This window comes from Schistocerca gregaria, chromosome 5, assembly GCF_023897955.1.
Source record: "Schistocerca gregaria isolate iqSchGreg1 chromosome 5, iqSchGreg1.2, whole genome shotgun sequence".
In the NCBI taxonomy this organism is placed as follows: Eukaryota; Metazoa; Arthropoda; class Insecta; order Orthoptera; family Acrididae; genus Schistocerca; species Schistocerca gregaria.
Genome location: NC_064924.1, coordinates 146,131,298 through 146,154,140, shown reverse-complemented (window position 1 = coordinate 146,154,140; position 22,843 = coordinate 146,131,298). Strand labels below are relative to the sequence as shown.

The 22,843-nt window shown below is 46.1% G+C and overlaps 2 protein-coding genes across 2 annotated transcripts in view; one reads left to right on the top strand and one right to left on the bottom strand.

Annotated features, from left to right (window-relative positions):
* Positions 1–18,111: 18,111 nt before the first annotated feature.
* LOC126273265 (uncharacterized) lies at positions 18,112–20,478 on the top strand. The gene has a single exon (XM_049976808.1). The coding sequence runs from the start codon at positions 18,112–18,114 to the stop codon at positions 20,476–20,478; it is 2,367 nt and encodes a 788-aa protein (XP_049832765.1).
* Positions 20,479–22,274: 1,796 nt separating this feature from the next.
* LOC126272296 (cytochrome P450 6k1-like) overlaps positions 22,275–22,843 on the bottom strand; it is a 54,916-nt gene continuing 54,347 nt past the window's right edge. Inside the window, exon 8 of the mRNA XM_049975060.1 lies at positions 22,275–22,590. Within this exon, the coding sequence (XP_049831017.1) occupies positions 22,418–22,590 (173 nt within the window). The 3' untranslated portion in view covers positions 22,275–22,417. The remainder of the gene's footprint in view (positions 22,591–22,843) is intronic.

The following is a 22,843-nucleotide window of genomic DNA, read 5'->3' as shown; positions in this document are numbered from 1 at the left end:
GTCAGTGTTCTGTGTGCCGTGTCAACGTGTTTTCGGTGTCGTTATCATCGAGTGTGAACGGCTCCGTGTTTTTTGTGTCTCTGTGACCACTATTTTTTAGCCCGTCACTATGTTCTTTCTGTTTCTCCAACCTGTGTTCTGTCATTGTCAACACTATGGCTGAAGAGCGGCGTAGCATGCCGCTGACAGCCTACCTGTTTGTATAGGTATTAAAATAACAATAAAGGAAAAAAAACGTGGGCCCGAATAAGGAAAGAATGACAACTCTGTCTTCAGTTCAGAGCTCTCCCCTGAAGATAACGCCGCACCAACTACACTGAAGAGCCAAAGAAACTAATACACCTGCCTAATATCGTGTAGGGCCCCCGAGAGCACACAGAAGTGCCGCAACACGACGTGGCATGGACTCGACTAATGTCTGAAGTAGTGCTGGAGGGAACTGACACCATGGATCCTCCAGGGCGAGGAGTTTGAAGAGTTACATCCCTCAAAAAGAGAGGAAACCGAAAATTATTTCGAACATGTGGTGCTGCAATGTAGCGACACAGAATTCGTGGAACATTTTCGTGTGGGGGTCAGGTAGTAGAGGAGTTGTCCGAAAAACTCTAGGTATTATAACTACCAGGCAGGGGGAAACGAGAAGCTGCTTCCACTGCGACATATTTTGTAACCATAACTGCTACAAACCTGAAAGAGAATATGCAAAAAGAAAGTTTATCTTTGCCGAATCTTCTGACGTACCCGGAACGGCTTGGTAGCGTGATTGTTCACAACCCGGAGCTTCAGCCACTACATCTAAACATATTAAGCACTGAGTCGATATAAATTGCGTTCAGTTATAACTAGTCTGTATTTTTTTATAAGATGTTTAAGATGTTTAAGTGTCGATTGCATCTTACCACAACCATCCAGCAATATTTTCTGGCGAGTATTACATTTGTTTTGAAATAGCTCGTCTATTTACTACTTCTTCCAGGTTTGTTGCTGTGTACTAATGTAGTATCACAACAGACATCTCCATTTATTCTCTCGTTGTTCCAACGAAAACGGCTTCCCCAAGGCGTCTTTTAAATGCCGGACATAGCTTCTTACCCATTCGGCCGTTATGCTGCCGCTAATACTTTACAATCCCGCAAAGGTTCCGTAAAAGTAAGTTATCGTTTAGCTCTTCTGCGGGACGAGGGTGGAATGTTAAAATTTCTTCCATCATTTGGAAGTGTGAAAAAAGGAGCTACTGTATAATACAATTCTCATATTCTCAGCATAAGTAATAGATAAAACATAACACGGAATATTTTTCAAATTATTTGATAACAAATTTTCCCTTCGGACATCCCATACCCACACGGTATGCAGTTGCTCCTGCTGTTACACGTATCAGCTGTTTATCCACCACTATATACGGGAATCTAACCAGAAATGGGACGAGAAGACCAAACACTGGTTTCTACGTCATCGTAGCTCCGCATGCCCAATAAAGCCTGTTTTTTAGCGATTGAAAGTAACTGACTGGCAGCTGCTTAAACGAATATGAGGTAACAATGTCTGTATGGCAGTGAGACGAAAGTTGGCTGTTGCTCGGTACGCGAGGAAGGATAGCGAATTTTGAACCGAGGACATATAGCGTGTTTATTGTAAAATTGTGATCTTAAAAAGATAACACACAAATTGCATTTAAATGTTACATATCTTGGATTAATCTTCCACGCGTCGGCCTGAGTGACCGAGCGGTTCTAGGCTACAGTCTGGAACCGCGGACGCAGGTTCGAATCCTGCCTCGGGCATGGATGTGTGTGATGTCCTTAGGTTAGTAGGTTAGTTAGGTTTAAGTAGTTGCAAGTTATGGGGGACTGATGACCTTAGAACTTAAGTCTCATAGTGCTCAGAGCCATTTGAACAAATCTTCCACGCAGTGGTGTTAAGGTTTGCAACACGAGAATAATGCCGAGACAGGTTCATTATCGGGACGGTTTACGAAATACAACGTGAACTAACGAGTTAAAATTCCAATGTGTCAATGTATCCTTTATTCTGAACAAATGTATCGAGGAGAAAGCAGTGATTGTGGAAAGACAAGTTTTCACAGTTACTCCCATATTGAGCACGTAAAGTAATATGAACTGTTTACCTGTGACAACGTGGCTCTTGTCGTGAATTTGTGTATCGGGTATAAATATGAAGGTGATGACAGTGAACGAACAAGTTTACTGAGTGAACTGATTTCGATATAGAGCACATATTCCGAACTGTATACCTAATGCTAAAACTACTACATTCGAACAGTGGTTATAGGTGCTGTCGGGTTCAACGTAATTTGGTCTGGCCGACTTCTGCAAAACGTGTTCTCTCTCAGACTAGAGGCTACACTTGATTTAAATTATTGATTTGCGAATAATGGGGCTTAATTCTAGTCGAACAAGAAAAGAATTACAGTACGTTGAATGGTTGGTCAGGAACTCCCAACACAATAGTAGAATCGTTTCTGACCGTGACAATCAGTGTTGCTAGATTTTTTCCACCCCGTAAAGGACAAAAGTTCAGTGGGGTAAAAAACACTGGATTTCTTTCTTTTACTCAGAATAATTAAAAACAATATTAATTTTGTGATTTATTGGTATTTGTTATGTTTTAACATGATTTTGTTTGATTTTACATATTTAAAAAAGCAGTGCAGCTACAATCATTGTAGAAAATGGTCATTAATCCAGTTTTATCAAATTCAGGTACATTTATTTGTACATCAGACCATCTTAATGTCATCTGTGAGAAAACCCTCTCAACGAAGCAGTTGGAACAAGGGATACTAAAGATGACGGAACTGACTTGAAAAACGTTATACATTTCATTCTTGGAAAACCCTTCCATAATTATCTTCCATTTCTCAATCGCTCATATTTTTGCATCAAAAGACTGTGCCATGTCCAGGCTTCATTTAATTATTGAAATTCTTCGTATAAGGAGTCCTTGTTCAGTTGATCGATCCTTAAACGTTCCGCATCTTTTTGCAAAAAGGCCGTAATTTATTGGTGATTTGAAGTTTAAAAACAGCATCTTGGAAATGATGTTGTTTTCTGCAAAATCATATGGTGGTAACAAATATCCTACAAAATTGATGTAGAACTGTAGAAAATCGTTCCAAATAGAGTATTTTGCATTAGTGCTTAATTCACCCATTGATTCTCTTGTCTTACTTCCGAAATAGTTGTCTTTTATTCTTTGCTCAATCTTTTCGCGAATCCCTGCATTTCAGCATGCATCTCGATAACTGACAGATAATGTCATTCAATCTTCTTCTTCTTTCGAATAACCCATTTGGTGGGTAAAATGAATAAACTTTGGCTACTCTTCATTGTATTAGATTTCGTTAGTTTCCAGATTTCCATCATCATTTAGAGTGTTGTTCTCTTTCTTCTTGAGTCCAGTTTCGTCTAATTGTTTTCTTTCTCTCCTGAAATTCTGCCTTTTGAACTGCCTTTCTGAAATGTGTTCTGTTTTCTGTTGTGTCTATTGTAATTCCAGCGTTTTCCATGTCCTTTTCAGTCTCTATGAACCATGCGGGCTTGGATTTATAGCTATTGATTAATGTGAATATCCGCTTGGTTAGTCTGTTATTATTTGTATCGAAAACGTTACGTTATGCAGAAAGGGCCAAATACACGGGGAGGACATTCATTGCGGAAATCTAGAAATGAGATTTTAGTGCAGGCCGTATTTTTAATATTCTTTCGATAGCGGGACTAAGAGATAAAAATCTCGTGGTAACACGTTTTATTATTTCTTTCTTTTCCATATCATTTACTTCAAATTGGACTTGAATGTCCACTCTTCGTTTCGCACTGAAATGAATGCATATTTTCAGTATCTATCTTTTTACATGCACTTCCAATTTATCGGTGTTGTATTTTGCAGCATTATGGAGAAAATGGACGAGGAACCAGCTTTGACAATTTTATCATTTTCAGCTAAAAGAAGTATATAAATGGAATGGTTTCTGTCGAAGTTTACAGTAGTGTTCTCAGCGACGAATGCGGAAACTTTCTTTAAAGACGATCCATTCGTTTCCAGTCTGTCTATCAAACAACTTCGAAACTTGTTATCAATATTCATCGTTATATTCTACAAATCCCAGTGGACGATTTGCATCCCAGGATCAAAATCGAAGAATCGTAAGCACACTGAACACATTTTTCTATTTTTGTGGTAGTTGCACGTGTCTCTATAGAAAAGTATATATTTTTGGATGATCTTAAAAGGTTTTTAACGGATTCCTTGGCCAATACTTCACATACAATAGCCTCTGCTTTTGTTCTTCCGCAGCTAAAATTTTGAGCGATTTTTGAATCATTGCCGATATATGGTAGACAATGCTTTACTAGGTAGATGGTTCAGGCTTCGAGAAATACCTGGTGTCCAAAATTAAAGCAGCAACCGCTATTTCCCCGTTCTGTGTCGAATTCACGATATAATCATACAAACTGTCAATAGATTTCCGTAAGATGGCATTCCGGTCAACGGAAAACCACTCCAACGATGACGTCAGGGCACCTATCAAACGAAGTAGTGTCTGCCGTGGCCTGCCGGTATGGCCGAGGGGTTCTAGGCGCTTCAGTCTGGAACCGCGCGACCGCTACGGTCACAGGTTCGAATCCTGCCTTGGGCGTGGATGTGTGTGATGTCCTTAGGTTAGTTAGGTTTAAGTAGTTCTAAGTTATAGGGGACTGATGACCTTATATGTTAAGTCCCATAGTGTCAGAGCCATTTGAAGCCATTTGTTTGCCGTGTAATCCCACATCCACGGTCACTGTGTACACCGTCACAGATGGTGCAGTGCTGCACAGAGAAGACGCCTACCAGGCTCTCTGCGATGGACTGCCATAACAAGAATGGAAGCAGGACAGTCGCAAACTGATGCGGCCCCATAGCTTAAAGCGAATCGTTCTGTTGCTTCTCAGATATGGTGACAGGTTATAGAGATCGAGACTTTGTTCCGAAGACCAGGGCTGAGCCGACAACGTATGGCAGAAGAAAGAGAGAACCGTTATTCGCTATAAGGGTACGACGGTACCGCCTTAGTAGTGCACGGCAGCTGACATGTGACCTTCCAGCATCCACTGGACGTGTTGTATCGAGGTCAACGGGGTACAGAAGACTTCAGCAGAATGGCCTTTATTGTCGGAGACGTACTGTATGTGTACCTCTGACACGTGTTCACAGAACGGAACGTCTAGAGTTGAGTCTTCACATGCTACCTGAACTGTGGAACAGTGGGCCAATGTTCTCTTTACAGATGAGTCCAGATTTGGTATGGAGAGTGATCCTCGATGGACTCGCATCTGTAGGGAACGTGGGACACGATTTTGGGACCCAAACATTGTGTAAAGAGACTGATATCGAGGAATGTTCAAATGGCTCTGAGCACTGTGGGACTTAACAGCTATGGTCATCAGTCCCCTAGAACTTAGAACTACTTAAACCTAACTAAGGACATCACACAACACCCAGTCATCACGAGTGATATCGAGGAAGATCGCTAAGGTGTGAGCAGGGATAATGTTGAGCACTCGAACATACCGTTATAAAATTGTACTGGCGAAGCGGCAAGGTTTAACAGCTGTCAGGAATCGTGACGAGATCTTGGGACCTCATGTGTGGGTACTGCGCGGTTCTGTGGGCCCAGACTTGGTATTAATGGAAGATAGTGCTCGATCACATAGAGCACGGGTGGCTGGCATTTTCTTGGAAACGAAAGATGTTGCATGCACGACGTGACCTACTCTCTCTCCCAATTTGAATCCCACAGAGCACATCTGGAGTGCACTTTGCACTTTGGAGACGGGTTGCACCACGTCACCATCCAGCAGCCACTCTCCAAGATTCGCGAGCACCTCTGGGGGGAAGAATGAGCGTTATTGCCTCAACATGAGACTGATGACCTCATTCACAGCATGCTTTATGGTCGTCAGTCCTGTATTGCTACCAGAGGTGGCCAACCCTACACTGAGCACATTAACCAGCTGTGTGTAAATCTGTACGTTGGAAAAAACGAAGAAAATTTTTCTCATCCGTTATGCACGTTGCAGTTGTTTATATTCTGTATTGTTTACATTGTTTTTAGTTTAGTATCATCTGTTTGTGCTGTTTTGTGGTAAAATAAACGTAACCCTGCAAAATTTCCGTTTTTTGCTTTAATTTTGGACACCAATGTATTTGTGTGAGGTGTTTGATGGTGTGTTGCTAACAACAGTCATACGAGGTTTAGCAGATGGATGCTGTTTTACACCAGCCACGCCTCCATAAGCGCACGACAAATCTTTATTGCACAAGTTTTCTTATACTTTTCTTTACCAGGAATAACTATTTTCACAGTTCGAATTATACTTAGTAGTATTTTGGCATTCTTAGGCGGTATTCCGCCACTTCTTGACGAATTATCTGTGTCACTGTCACTTAAATCACACAGTTTGTCTATAGTTTTAGAAATAATTTAGAAGAGTAACACGTTCAACGCTCAGAAATTCTTGCAAAACAATGAACGAAGTTTTAAACTAGAATGAAAATCAAGAATGGAATTAAAAAATCCTTCCAGTAGTGTTACTACGAGTTGACACAGTTACTACGAGTTAGAAAACTAAGTAAAATCTTAAACACAAAATCGTAGATAGAAAGTGAACAAATAGAAGTATTTAAAACAGACGTAGGCAGAGACGCGCGGCTCCGCGCTCAAGGGTGAGAATCGGTGAATATCTGCCCCCCTCCCGGCACTGTCAGACTAATAGCCGAGCTAGTCGTATCTTCATGCGGTACGTGCGTAGATGATAGGTACTTGCCAGCTGTAGCGTGGTCGGCTCGCGCGTTAATGCCGTTTTTTCTTTTGAGCATTTTGTCACCATCGAGAGGCTTCTTATTCCTCCCTCAGTTACTCTCTGAATGAGTTGCTCACTTGCCTCCGTCAGTGGCAGCAGCAGCGTTTATCGATACTGGTACTGCTGTAACTTCTTTGGTGTGGCAGTTATATTTCCGTGTCATGGCGTGTGTGGCAGTTGGTCGGTTGCGGCGGAGCAGCTGGGAAGTCTCTGTGGCGTATGACCAGGCCGGTGTCACTGGCTGCGTGCACGCGCGGTCGGAGTTGTGTGGCTTTAGCTGCCAGAACTGCTATGTTCGTCGCCCACAGCGTCTGCATACTGGAGTTGAGTAATCAGTGAAACTGTCATGAAAGCTCAACCGTTGTGACATCTCTTCGTTAATTGCTGCCTGTTGCATCCTGCCCTGTCCCCACAAGCAACAACGTGATGGTGTTGGAGTCGGCAAAATTTTGCAGCCGTCTCACTGAATGATGTTTAACCTGTGAAATTATTATAATTTATTACTGAAGTGCACCAGCGGTATCTTCTGCCTAGTGGCCGTTAACGTTCCGGTTACCTGCCCTGGCAGTGTGTTTTCCTAGCCGTGTTGATGCTGCCTGGCACAGCGTGTAGTTCGGCACCTTGGTGTTGTTCTCTTTTTCTCTTTGAGTGTTTTTTCTGCCTTGACTATGTTTATACGCCAATTATTAAGACATAATCCTGCTGCGATCCTCGTCTTCGGTGGTACCTTTGGTTGTCGTGCTGTTGGTCGGTGGAAGGGAATTGATTAGGCAGTTGGTTGGTTTGTCAGCCGTCCGTAGGTCGCACTGCAACCCGGTTGTTTAGGGTTACGCTTAGCTGTCTGCCTCACCTAAACTGTGGTTACAGTTTCCTCCCCGGGCCAAACCTTCGAGCACTTCTGAGCATCACTGTGTGTTGTTTGTGATTGTCATTTTATTTGGTCACAGGTACTGTGCCTTCAGCTGTGTATTAATATTGTCTGTTTTATGTTTAGTATATGGCCTTCAGCCGAGCTTCATAAAAACTTCAAGATTAGGCCTTCAGCCGTGTTTCATTTAAAATTCTTGTTCCGCTGTTTTGGGCTTTCAGTCGCGTTTGTTTCCGAATCTGTAGCTTTAATAGGTAAACACTTGTCCGTAAGATTTCTCTTTAATCATTTTGAATTCTTGAAACGGCCTACAGCCGTGTTCAGTAAATGTTTATCTTAACGTCGTCTTTAATTATTCTTGAGTAACTGGTTGGTTGTTTTGGGGGAAGAGACCAAACTGCGAGGTCATCGGTTTAGGGAAGGACGGGGAAGGAAGTCGGCCGTGCCCTTTCTAAGGAAGCATCCCAGCATTTGCCTGGAGCGATTTAAGGAAATCACAGAACACCTAAATCAGGATGGCCGGACGCGAGTTCTTGAGTAATTGCTTGGGCCTTCAGCTGACAAGATAGTTCAAGTTTTCTTAAGATGTTTTTTCTGTTGTACTGTATAAAGGCTTATTCTTAAAGTCTCTCTTTTATTATGTAAAGAAAATTTTTTGAATTGAGCTTTTAGCCGAAGAATTTACTTGAATTTTCCTTAATATGGCCTTTAGCCGAAAGATACTGTAATTTTACTTAAGCAAGACCTTCAGCCATTACTCTAAATCCTGGTGTTTAAAAGCAGTCATTTAACCTTATTCTGGAGAAGTTACTTGGGCCCTCAGCTCTGAATTGATGTTTGTTGTGGATTGGTTTAAGGAATAAAGTTGTGTGTGTTCTCGTATAACTAACAGTAATTGACCTTGGCCCGTTTCCAAACCTGGTCCGCTCTGTCCTGCGAAACCAGATTTCACGTAACACTTTTAACGCTCAGCAATTTTCGCGAAACAATGAACGAAGTTTTAAACTAAAATGACAACCAATAATGGAATTAAACAATCCTTCCAGTAGTATTACTACGAGTTGACACAGCGTTTAAACGAATTAGTAAACGAACGAAAATGATAAACACAAAATTGCAGATAGAAAGTGAACAAATAGAAGCATTTAAAACAGGCAAACATAGCAGTGAGAATATTCGTGACACGAAGGTAGTTAATTAGTACCAGAACCTGGTGACAGTAAGGAGGAACAGAACAAAAAGTATGGAACATTCAAAAGCATGCAAAATTGTCACACTAGAGAATAAACAACACAATGAAAAACCACAAAAACGTAAAAAACGCAGCGCCCCTGACGGCTGGCGCAGAAGCTGCTTGACAGGCGCGATTCATTTGTCTCCAAGCACACGCTACGTTGTCACTGAATACAAATAAAGGCTCTGGTTGACGCGACTCCTGACTGACGGCCACGGCCAAAGACACGCAACACGGGTAACAGACGTTACAGTGCTGTTACATGCAGTGACGTTGGCAAACATTACGTCGTTCAGTGCGGATTATATTCGTACTGCATCATTGAATACCAACGGTTCCCCTAAAAGGAAAACAACTGGTACCTTTTTCTGCCACTTCACACTAACGTTCTTTCTCAAGAGGAAAGCTGCAATGACATTGTTTAGCGGGGATTATAATTACTGGAGTACGAGTATGTATGTGTGCCGCCAGCGTGAGTCAACTACTCGCAGTTTCTCACAGCTAAGTATCTTTCTGCGTTCATAGTACTGGTTATGAAACTCTCCCCTTGCGATTATATGTATATTTTTAAAAATTATTAAATAAATCTTAATTCGCTTTGGAGAGTTCATATGTAGTTGTCTCATTGTTTTTATCCACCTCACGTAACATTGTGACAGATTAATGTAAATAATTCTTCCAGTAATTTCAAGCACTGAACTAAACCTGAATAAACTGTGTAATGCTTTTCACAGTAAGATGTTAATGCAAGCCGTATCTGCTATCGTTAAATTCTTTTAGCATTAGCATGCGTTACACGTTCTTGATTTCATACACTGATAAGAGATATTCCACTTTATTTTTTTGCGTTTGTGTTATTACTCGAAAATTGGTATTAGCAGTATTGCTCCTTATTTGGTATGTTTAGTGAGATTTTGTAATGGTTGATGCAATATTTTATTCTAAGTGCCACTGAAATGTGTACGTCGTAAAGTGGGCGCCATTAAGCCACATGGCTTCGACCAATCACAGAAGAGTGGCCAGATTTTCATTGTTATAGTGTTTATACAGAGGGAAAGCTAATTAAAGCTTGTTTACGTATAAAAACCCACCATACTGCAGTATTCCAAAGTGACTGAGGGAACTTGTCAACTATGTTGATGAATATTAATAATTATCTACTACAAGTGAGACCTCTGTTTGGTAGTTCCTGGACACAGTCAAATTTTGTGAATTTTTGTAGCTATTTTAGCATTAAAGACATTTGACGTTTTACTCGTTTCATTAGTAGCCGATAAGATTTCTTTTGAGTGCTTTAACATTATTCGTCAGATTCCAGTTTTCTTTAACACACAAATTTAAATTTTGTTAGATTCTCTGCGGAAGGACGGTTGTTACCGGTAGGAACATCAATTAAGCGGGAATCCTGTTTCTATTTAGATTGTTATCTATTCTACCTATATATCGCAAGTGTTGCAAAGCGCTATTGAACTAGTAACTGCAATACTGGATTCCCTATGCCTTTCATCCCGACTCCCACTAATCTTCTATCACGTCATCAAACATTTGCCCTCCCTCATAAAGGCCTTTAACGTGCTCGTTCCCCCTACCCGCATATTCCTCTGCGTTTAAGGGTGGAATTACTCTTGCATTCATAATGCTGAAGTATATAAATTATCCCACTCCCACTCGCTTGGTAATGTTCATTAAGTGGAAGATGCCTTGGTCTTGTTAGGGGGAATGTCCACTTTTATCGTGAGATCCCTAGTTTCTTTCTACACTGTGTTTATTAATGTAACACAGTGAAAATGGATTATGTGCAAAAAAATGACAATTGTTCAAAAAACTTTTTTTGAAGTAACTTAATTTTAAAATATAACAAACTACTTTTAAATATTTAGAACTGACTGTTGCTAGTTTTTATTTTCACATATAATATTAAGCTTAATGAAAGGACGTTTCGTGATCATGACATGCTTGGCATCAAGTCTGCTGCGGCATTTGTTTTCTGTTGGGCAAAAAAAAATAATAAACCAACTTCGGAATCGTAAAAGGGACAAATGATCAGTGTTGTTAACGCGTTTAACAATAATCCTTAAAAACTACTTCAGTACTTTAAAAACTCAATTACTTGTGTACTCTCAGTTAAGTAGCTGCTTCTAAAAGTATATCCTATCTAACAACAATTTACATTAGGTAAAAAAGGTAATGCAGCTATTATGGAAATTGTTGATAAGATACTAACGGCTTTGGAAAATATGACTTGGTTTCGCTTTCATTGTTGGTTCAGTTTTATTTAATGATATGACAGTGCAATTATGATGTTTCATAGAAAATGAATGACTTAAAAATAAACTTACGAAAATAACGCAGTAGTTACGAAACAGCGAAACAAGTTCATAACACTTGCTCATTTATGCTTGAAGAGCTACAAAAATGATACTAAAATGTGGTAAGCTATAGCCATCTTGCCAAGCACACTAGCTACTTCTTCCTAAAACTTTGAGGAGTCGGCGGAAATGGAAACGAAACTCAATTAACCATGTAAAACTTTTATTGTTATCACTCGAAACAGAGGTCAGATTTCCATTCAGTTCATTAGCGAACTGGGTACACCAGACGAGGAAACTATGTATCAAAAGGGAAGTGTACAGCGCAGAGGTGGCTTAACAGGACTTCGCTCTGCATACATCTACACACATACTCCACGAGCCACTGATGTATGCGTGACGAATTGTACCTACCTATTTCCTTTTCTGTTCCATTTTCAAATAGAACGAGGGAAAAACGACTGTCCATATACTTCTCTATGAGCCCAAATTTTTCGTATCTTCATGGGCCTTTCACGAAATGTGTTGGTGGCAATAGAATCGCCTGGCAGTGATCATCAAATGTCGATTCTCTAAATTATCTCAACAGTGTTCCTTGAAAAGAACGTTGCCTTACCTTTAGGGCTGTGCGGCTGGTCCCGGCGGAGGTTCGAGTCCTCCTTCGGGCATGGGTGTGTGTGTTTGTCCTTAGGATAATTTAGGTTGTGTGTAAGCTTAGGGACTGATGTCCTTAGCAGTTAAGTCCCATAAGATTTCACACACATTTGAACTTTTTTTTTACCTTTAGGGATTCCCATTTGAGTTTCTAAAACGTATGTGTTGTTCTTACAGGTAACAGGTCTATCAGCACGCTTCTGAACTGCTTCGATGTCTTCCTATAATCCGATCTGGTGTGGATTCAAAACACTCGAGCAGTTCTAAAGAATAGATCGCAGTAGCTTCCTATATGGTGTCTCTTTTACGTATCACACATTCCTAAAATTCACCCAATAAAGCGAAGTCGACCAATGGTCTTCCCTGTCAAAGTCCTCGCTTTGAAACGTTATGCCCAGATATTTAAACGACGCGACTGTGTCAGACAGGACACTACTAATGCTGTATCTGGAATATTATGGTTTTATCTTTCCCGCTCATCTGCATTAACTTAAAATTTTGTAACCTTAAAGCAAGCTTCCATTCATCACACCAACTAGAAATTTTGTCTTAGTCACTTTGTGTCCTCCTACAGTTACTCAACTTCACACCAGCCAGTGCAACGCAGCATCATAAGCAAACAACCGCAAATTGCTGCCCATCCTGTTCGCCAGATAATCTCTGTATATAGAAAATAACAGCGATCCTAACGCACTTCCCGGGGGTACTCCTGACGAGCGCTTGCCATCGAGTACAACATTACTCTATTACTTAAGAAGTCTACCAGCCAGTCACATACTATTCCGTATGCTCGTACTTTCGTTTAGCGTCTGCAGTGGGGCGCCCTGTCAAATGCTTGTCGGAGATCTAGAAATATGGAATCTGTTGCCCCTCATCCACAGTTCACAGTACATCATGTGAGAAAAGCGCAAACTGAATTTCGCAGGGGCGATGGTTTCTAAAGCCGTCCTGATTCGTGGACGTAAACTTCTCGGGTTTAAGGAAATTTATTATATTCGGACTGACAATATGTTCAAGGATTCTGCAGCAAACCGATGATAAGGATATTGGTCTGTTATTTTGCAGCCGGCCGTTATGGCCGAGCGGTTCTAGGCGCTCCAGTCCGGAATCGCACTGCTGCTACCGTCTCAGGTTCGAATCCTGCCTCGGGCATGGATGTGTGTGCTGTCCTTAGGTTAGTTAAGTTTAAGTAGTCCTAAGTCTAGAGGACTGATGCCCTCAGATGTTGTCCCATAGTGCTCAGAGCCATTTTTGTTATTTTGCAGGTCTGTACTTCTACCTAAGCTATTTTTCCAGTCGCTTGTGACTTTGCGCTGGGCGCGAGATTTGAGATAAATGCAAGCTAAGTAAGGGGCCAATGCCATAGAGTACTTTTTTGTAAAATCGAACTGGGATTCCATCTGGACCAGGAGACTTATTTGTTTTCAACACCTGCAGTTGTTTCTCTACGCCAGGGATACTTATTACTGTTTCGTCCGTATGGGGGCCCGCATCTCGTGGTGGTGCGGTAGCGTTCTCGCTTCCCACGCCCGGGTTCCCGGGTTCGATTCCCGGCGGGATCAGGGATTTTCTCTGCCTCGTAATGGCTGGGTGTTGTGTGATGTCCTTAGGTTAGTTAGGTTTAAGTAGTTCTAAGTTCTAGGGGACTGATGACCATAGATGTTAAGTCCCATAGTGATCAGAGCCATTTGAACCATTTTGAATGCGTATGGAAGTCTGTTTGATGGTCAAACGACGAAATATTTATACGATTCGCGTGCGTGAACAATTTATTAAATGTAAAATAAATCTTTGGCTTTCGTTTTGATATCTTAGTTTTGCCACTACAGACTGGTCAGTGAGTGACTAGATGGGAGCCTTAGCCCTACTTTCCGAATTTGCGTAGCACCAGATTTTTCTCGGAATCTCGACCAGATCTTTTGCTAAGGTATTACGGTAGTGGTTGTATCGCTCGCGCGTGCTCTTTTACAGACCTACGAATCTTTACTAACCTTTGCCTTTGTCTTCCTTACCATTTTCGGAATTTCGTTAGTAAACCATGGTCGGTCTTTTCATTTGTTAAACCACTTCCAGCCACTCCTTCTTCCAATGAAACATCGCGTAGTGTCTGAGCTTAGAAGTGAATGAAAAGAAGCTTTACATTTGGCTGCTGAGGATATTGTACATAGTTCCTTTGTTGCCTCGAATTTCCGTAAACTCTGGTACCTAGCAGAGAAACATATCCTTTATGTATCTTTTAGGCGCCTGTGATACAGTTCATGATGGATAGCATGTATGATGAAACTTCCTGGCAGAGTAAAGCTGTGTGCCGGACCGAGACTGGAACTCGGGACCTTTGCCTTTCGTGGGCAAGTGCTCTACCAACTGAGCTACCCTAGCACGACTCACGCCCCGTCCTCATAACTTTACTTCTGCCAGTACCTTTACTTCTGCCAGTACCTTGCCTCTCAGCATGTGTGATATTTAGATGCAAGGGTCTTGTTGAACGAGATGCATGACACCTACAGGATACAGTAGTTTAATAGGCACGTGTGTGCCGTTAGATCTTAAGCAAGGACATTGTGAATGCTACATGCTTCGTTGACATACCTGTATGAAGGATGCTGTTGATTGGAAGTCCATTATCTGTTTGGAATTCGAGTTTTGCACAGCACTTCGCTTCAGTAAAAATTCCTTGACGAAACTACAACAGTATTACAATAAAATACTGTGGTTCTGTCTGTGTAATAAATGATAGTTTATGAAAGCAGTGTACTAAAACACCTTGCAGGAAAAAGGTTTTAATCTAATTTGTTAAATAGCCCTTGCTTGCAGAGGAGCGTGGTTTGTGCACAGGTAAATAGCTTGTTTTAGCCACTTCCTTTTAAAATCAGTCTACGAAACCTGCTCCAGTATTCGGCTGTGTAACCTGCAGATTTGATTTCTCCTTGAAACAGAGAAGTTTTCCGACTCAGTGCTAGTTACCTTTTTCTGCAGCCGATGCTGAGGATTCGAGATTACCAGTTTAAAATTGCTTATGACATCACTAGTTATTTGAGCTAGATACCGTAACAGGAACCGCGAAATCTATTTCTTTTGTTGTTAACAAATCACAGCAGCACGAAACCTGAGAATTTAGCTTCATCGAAAAACATACCGTCGGCACATGTTACCTCTGAGAAATAAAGACATTCACTTCGGAGCTACGAGTGCGTGGTGAAAAGTAAAGCCTCCGAATTTTTTATGTGAAAACTCTTCATATTTTTTAAATAATGCAAAAGTTATTAATATTCTACATCTTTAAGGACTTGGAAGAGCAGTTGAACGGAATGGACAGTGTCTTGAAAAGAGGATATAAGATGAACATCAACAAAAGCAAAACGAGGATAATGGAATGTAGTCAAATTAAATCGGGTGATGCTGAGGGAATTAGATTAGGAAATGAGACACTTAAAGTAGTAAAGGAGTTTTGCTATTTAGGAAGTAAAATAACTGATGATGGTCGAAGTAGAGAGGATATAAAATGTAGACTGGCAATGGCAAGGAAAGCGTTTCTCAAGAAGAGAAATTTGTTAACATCGAATATAGATTTATGTATCAGGAAGTCGTTTATGAAAGTATTTGTTTGGAGTGTAGCCATGTATGGAAGTGAAACATGGACGATAACTAGTTTGGACAAGAAGAGAATAGAAGCTTTCGAAATGTGGTGCTACAGAAGAATGCTGAAGATTAGATGGGTAGATCACGTAACTAATGAGGTGGTATTGAATAGGATTGGGGAGAAGAGAAGTTTGTGGCACAACTTGACTAGAAGAAGGGATCGGTTGGTAGGACATGTTTTGAGGCATCAAGGGATCACAAATTTAGCATTGGAGGGCAGCGTAGAGGGTAAAAATCGTAGAGGGAGGCCAAGAGATGAATACACTAAGCAGATTCAGAAGGATGTAGGTTGCAGTAGGTACTGGTAGATGAAGCAGCTTGAACAGGATAGAGTAGAATGGAGAGCTGCATCAAACCAGTCTCTGAACTGAAGACAACAACAACAACATCTTTATTCTTGGTTTAATAACGGAAAGGTTAGGTGTTTGTTTTTTCTGTGTGCTGTTCGAGATTGGAATAATAGATTATTGTGAAGGTGATTCGATGAACCCTCTGCCAGGAACTCAAGTGTGATTTTCGGAGTATCCATGTATATATCAACATCACCCGGCATTATTACGAGCATACAAAGACAATGCAAAAGGCGACATATAAGCAGATTTTCCGAAGTCCTCATTAGCAAGTTCTGCCATATGGTAGGTACGATAGGCAATAATGACTCTATCAACAAAACTTTCAAGTCCAGGTACGTTAGGAACTCCAGTACCTCCACGTACAATGGCTACAGTGAGCCAACCATTACCATGTGAGAAAGTATCGTTAAGTCTACAACCAAGAAAACACAAGCTCCGTCGACAAGTGCAGTAGCAACAACACTATTCACTGGTATGCGGTTCTTCTTGTCTGCAGCTGTTATGGCCAACTCGATGTTCTCGATGGTTTTATAAACTGTCTGATTAGTACGGCGACGAATTCTCCTGTAAGGCATCGTGGCGGCGTTGAATGCAGTTGCCTGTGCAGCAGCAGCAGCAGCAGCAGCAGCAGCAGCGCGAATGAGCCTCTGCGCGGCTCTCGCTAGCTTATATGGTATAAGGCAAATATGGGACAAAGGCAAATATGGGAGAAAACAATTTTGCGGCACAACTTGACTACAAGAAAGAATCAGGTGGTACGATGGGTTCATGATGAGTAACACGAAAAATGGAAATATGGGACGGACGCAAATATGGGATAGACGCAAATACGGGAAAAAGGCATATATCGGAAAAAAGGAAATATGGGGAAAAGGCAAATATGGGAGAGAAGAATTTTGCGGCACAATTTGACTAGAAGAAGCAATCGGTTGGTAGTATGGGTTCATGAGTAATACGAAAAACGGAAATATGATTAAGTAGCAAATATGGGACAGTAGCAAATGTGGGACACACACAAATATGGGATGGACACTAATATGGGAGAGACGCTAATATAAGACAGATGCTAACATGAGACAGGTGCTCATATGGCACAGACGCAAATATGGGACACACACAAATATGGGACACACGCAAATATGGGACAGACGCAAATATGGGACACACGCAAATGTGGGACGGGCACTGATGTGGGACGGGCACTGATGTGGGACGGGCGCAGATGTGGGACGGGCGCAGATGTGGGACGGGCGCAGATGTGGGACGGGCGCAGATGTGGGACGGGCACTGATGTGGGACGGGCGGAGATGTGGGACGGGCGGAGATGTGGGACGGGCGGAGATGTGGGACGGGCGGAGATGTGGGACGGGCGGAGATGTGGGACGGGCGGAGATGTGGGACGGGCGCAGATGTGGGACGGGCGCAGATGTGGGACGGGCGCAGATGTGGGACGGGCGCAGATGTGGGACGGGCGGAGATGTGCGACGGGCGGAGATGTGGGACGGGCGCAGATGTGGTACGGGCGCAGATGTGGGACGGGCGCAGATGTGGGACGGGCGCAGATGTGGGACGGGCGCAGATGTGGGACGGGCGCAGATGTGGGACGGGCGCAGATGTGGGACGGGCGCAGATGTGGGACGGGCGCAGATGTGGGACGGGCGCAGATGTGGGACGGGCGCTGATGTGGGACGGGTGCAGATGTGGGACGGGCACTGATGTGGGACGGGCACTGATGTGGGACGGGCGCAGATGTGGTACGGGCGCAGATGTGGTACGGGCGCAGATGTGGTACGGGCGCAGATGTGGTACGGGCGCAGATGTGGTACGGGCGCAGATGTGGTACGGGCGCAGATGTGGTACGGGCGCAGATGTGGTACGGGCGCAGATGTGGTACGGGCGCAGATGTGGTACGGGCGCAGATGTGGTACGGGCGCAGATGTGGTACGGGCGCAGATGTGGTACGGGCGCAGATGTGGTACGGGCGCAGATGTGGTACGGGCGCAGATGTGGGACGGGCGCAGATGTGGGACGGGCGCAGATGTGGGACGGGCGCAGATGTGGGACGGGCGCTGATGTGGGACGGGCGCTGATGTGGGACGGGCGCTGATGTGGGACGGGCGCTGATGTGGGACGGGCGCTGATGTGGGACGGGCGCTGATGTGGGACGGGCGCAGATGTGGGACGGGCGCAGATGTGGGACGGGCGCAGATGTGGGACGGGCGCAGATGTGGGACGGGCGCAGATGTGGGCCGGGCGGAGATGTGGGACGGGCGGAGATGTGGGACGGGCGGAGATGTGGGACGGGCGGAGATGTGGGACGGGCGGAGATGTGGGACGGGCGGAGATGTGGGACGGGCGGAGATGTGGGACGGGCGCATATGTGGGACGGGCGGAGATGTGGGACGGGCGGAGATGTGGGACGGGCGGAGATGTGGGACGGGCGGAGATGTGGGACGGGCGGAGATGTGGGACGGGCGCTGATGTGGGACGGGCGCTGATGTGGGACGGGCGCAGATGTGGGACGGGCGCAGACGTGGGACGGGCGCAGACGTGGGACGGGCGCAGACGTGGGACGGGCGCAGACGTGGGACGGGCGGAGACGTGGGACGGGCGGAGACGTGGGACGGGCGGAGACGTGGGACGGGCGGAGACGTGGGACGGGCGGAGACGTGGGACGGGCGGAGACGTGGGACGGGCGGAGACGTGGGACGGGCGGAGACGTGGGACGGGCGGAGACGTGGGACGGGCGGAGACGTGGGACGGGCGGAGACGTGGGACGGGCGGAGACGTGGGACGGGCGGAGACGTGGGACGGGCGGAGACGTGGGACGGGCGGAGACGTGGGACGGGCGGAGACGTGGGACGGGCGGAGACGTGGGACGGGCGCAGACGTGGGACGGGCGCAGACGTGGGACGGGCGCAGACGTGGGCCGGGCGCAGACGTGGGCCGGGCGCAGACGTGGGCCGGGCGCAGACGTGGGCCGGGCGCAGGTGTGGGACGGGCGCAGGTGTGGGACGGGCGCAGGTGTGGGACGGGCGGAGGTGTGGGACGGGCGGAGGTGTGGGACGGGCGGAGGTGTGGGACGGGCGGAGGTGTGGGACGGGCGGAGGTGTGGGACGGGCGGAGGTGTGGGACGGGCGCAGGTGTGGGACGGGCGCAGACGTGGGACGGGCGCAGACGTGGGACGGGCGCAGACGTGGGACGGGCGCAGACGTGGGACGGGCGCAGACGTGGGACGGGCGCAGACGTGGGACGGGCGCAGACGTGGGACGGGCGCAGACGTGGGACGGGCGCAGACGTGGGACGGGCGCAGACGTGGGACGGGCGCAGACGTGGGACGGGCGCAGACGTGGGACGGGCGCAGACGTGGGACGGGCGCAGACGTGGGGCGGGCGCAGGTGTGGGGCGGGCGGAGGTGTGGGGCGGGCGCAGACGTGGGGCGGGCGCAGACGTGGGGCGGGCGCAGACGTGGGGCGGGCGGAGACGTGGGGCGGGCGCAGACGTGGGGCGGGCGCAGACGTGGGGCGGGCGCAGACGTGGGGCGGGCGCAGACGTGGGGCGGGCGGAGACGTGGGGCGGGCGGAGACGTGGGGCGGGCGGAGACGTGGGGCGGGCGGAGACGTGGGACGGGCGGAGACGTGGGACGGGCGGAGACGTGGGACGGGCGCAGGCGTGGGACGGGCGCAGGCGTGGGACGGGCGCAGGCGTGGGACGGGCGCAGGCGTGGGACGGGCGCAGGCGTGGGACGGGCGGAGGCGTGGGACGGGCGGAGGCGTGGGGCGGGCGGAGGCGTGGGGCGGGCGCAGGCGTGGGGCGGGCGGAGGCGTGGGGCGGGCGGAGGCGTGGGGCGGGCGGAGGCGTGGGGCGGGCGCAGGCGTGGGGCGGGCGCAGGCGTGGGGCGGGCGCAGGCGTGGGGCGGGCGGAGACGTGGGGCGGGCGCAGACGTGGGGCGGGCGGAGACGTGGGGCGGGCGGAGACGTGGGGCGGGCGGAGACGTGGGGCGGGCGGAGACGTGGGGCGGGCGGAGACGTGGGGCGGGCGGAGACGTGGGACGGGCGGAGACGTGGGACGGGCGGAGACGTGGGACGGGCGGAGACGTGGGACGGGCGGAGACGTGGGACGGGCGGAGACGTGGGACGGGCGGAGACGTGGGACGGGCGGAGACGTGGGACGGGCGGAGACGTGGGACGGGCGGAGACGTGGGACGGGCGGAGACGTGGGACGGGCGGAGACGTGGGACGGGCGGAGACGTGGGACGGGCGCAGACGTGGGACGGGCGCAGACGTGGGACGGGCGCAGACGTGGGACGGGCGCAGACGTGGGACGGGCGCAGACGTGGGACGGGCGGAGGCGTGGGACGGGCGCAGACGTGGGACGGGCGGAGACGTGGGACGGGCGCAGACGTGGGACGGGCGCAGACGTGGGACGGGCGGAGACGTGGGACGGGCGCAGACGTGGGACGGGCACTGTTTTTGGACGGGCGCAGATGTGGGACGGGCGGAGACGTGGGACGGGCGCAGACGTGGGACGGGCGCAGATGTGGGACGGTTGGAGATAGAAGATAAACGCAAGTATGGGAAAAAGGCAAGTATGGGAAAAAGGCAAGTATGGGAAAAAGGCAAGTATGGGAAGAACACAAGTATGGGAAGAACACAAGTATGGGAAGAACATAAGTATGGGAAGAACACAAGAATGGGAAGAAGGCAAATATAGGAAAAAGGCAAATATAGGAAAAAGGCAAATGTGTGATGATGGCAAAAATGAGAGAAAAGAATTTTGCGGCACAACTTGACTAGAAGAAGTAATCAGTTGCTAGAATGGGTTCAATAGTAATGCAGAAAACGGAAATATGGTGCAGTCGCAAATATGGGATAGTAGCAAATGTGAGACAGTAGCAATTATGGAAAAAAAGCAAATATGGGAAAAACGCAGATATGGGGATAAACGCAAATATGGGATAAATGCTAATATGGGAAGAAGGCACTAATGGGAAAAATGCAAGTATGGGAAAAATGCAAGTATGGGAAAAATGCAAGTATGGGAAAAATGCAAGTATGGGAAAGACGCAAGTATGGGAAAGACGCAAGTATGGGAAAGACGCAAGTATGGGAAAGACGCAAGTATGGGAAAGACGCAAGTATGGGAAAGACGCAAGTATGGGAAAGACGCAAGTATGGGAAAGACGCAAGTATGGGAAAGACGCAAGTATGGGAAAGACGCAAGTATGGGAAAGACGCAAGTATGGGAGAAAAAAAAATTGTGGCACAAATTGATTAGAAGTAAGAATCGGTTGGTAGGATGGGTTGATGAGTAATGCAAAAAACGGAAATATGGTTAAGTCGCAAATATGGGACAGTCGCAAATATGGGACAGTCGCAAATATGGGACAGTCGCAAATGTGGGAAAAACGCAAAAAACGCAGATATGGGAAAAATGAAAATATGGGAAGAACCCAAATATGGGAAGAACGCAAATATGGGATAAATGCAAATATGGTAAACTCACAAATCTTTTTATAAACTCAAATATGGGAGAAACGCAAATATGGGAAAAACGCAAATATGGAAGAAAAGCAAATATGGGAAAAACACAAATATGGAAGAAACGCAAATATGGGAAAATCGCAAATATGGGAAAATCGCAAACGTGGAAAAGTCGCAAATGTGGGAAAGTCGCAAACGTGAGAAAATCGCAAACGTGGGAAGAACGCAAATATGGGGAAAAAGGCAAGTATAGGAAAAGGCAAACATTTGAGAAAAGAATTTTGCGGAACAACTTGACTAGAAGAAAGAATCGGTTGGTAGGATGGGCTCATGAGTAATGCGTGTGGGACAGTCGCAAGCGTGGGACAGTCGCAAGCGTGGGATATCCGCAAGCGTGGGACAGGAGAAGTATGGGACAGATACAAATATGTGACAGATACAAGTATGTGACAGGCGCAAGTATGGGACAGATACAAGTATGTGACAGGCTCAAGTATGGGACAGATACAAGTATGTGACAGGCGCAAGTATGGGACAGATACAAATATGTGACAGATACAAATATGTGACAGGCGCAAGTATGGGACAGATACAAATATGTGACAGGCGCAAGTATGGGACAGACGCAAATATGTGACAGGCGCAAGTATGTGACAGACGCAAATATGTGACAGGCGCAAGTATGGGACAGATGCAAGTATGGGAAAAACGCAAATATGGGAAAAACGCAGATATAGGGAAAAGGCAGTTATGCGAAAAAGGCAAATGTGGGAGAAAAGAATTTTGCGGCACAACTTGACTAGAAGAAGGAATCGGTTGATAGTTTGGGTTCATGAGTAATACCATTGATTTATGTAACTTACGGAAATTATTTCCAGCATTTGTTTGTTTTTACTACGATCAATGTAGAAATAAGCATTGAACCAGATAAATTGTCTTTATTATACGATGTATAATTTGATAATTTTTAAAGTATTGTCTTTTCATGAAACATCCAATAATACGTAACAAGCACTACTCTTTGTTTCTCTTCCTAAGCCTCAGCTGGATACCGCTTTTCGACTTTAGGATGCCTGATCGGGGTTCGAAGGACAAATGGCGAACGGTCTTCTCGCACGGTTCTACCCTGTAATTTGAGAGTATGTTTGTAAGGCCGACTTTGGTCTGTAGCAGTCCAAATCGCATACCTGAAACAATAATAAAATATTAACTTAGAAGGATGACTCCCGGAACTTTTTGAAAAGAATCACAGATTTTATCGAGAAATGGGTGGTCATACAACTTCCTGGCAGATCAATGCTGTGAATCGGATCGGGACCTGAACCCAGATCCTTGCCATTAACGGGCAATGCTGTTGCCGACTGAACATCCAGGAAGCGGGAGAATGGTGCTGGCAGAAAAGAAACTATGATGGATAGTCGAGAGTAGTACCTAGATAGC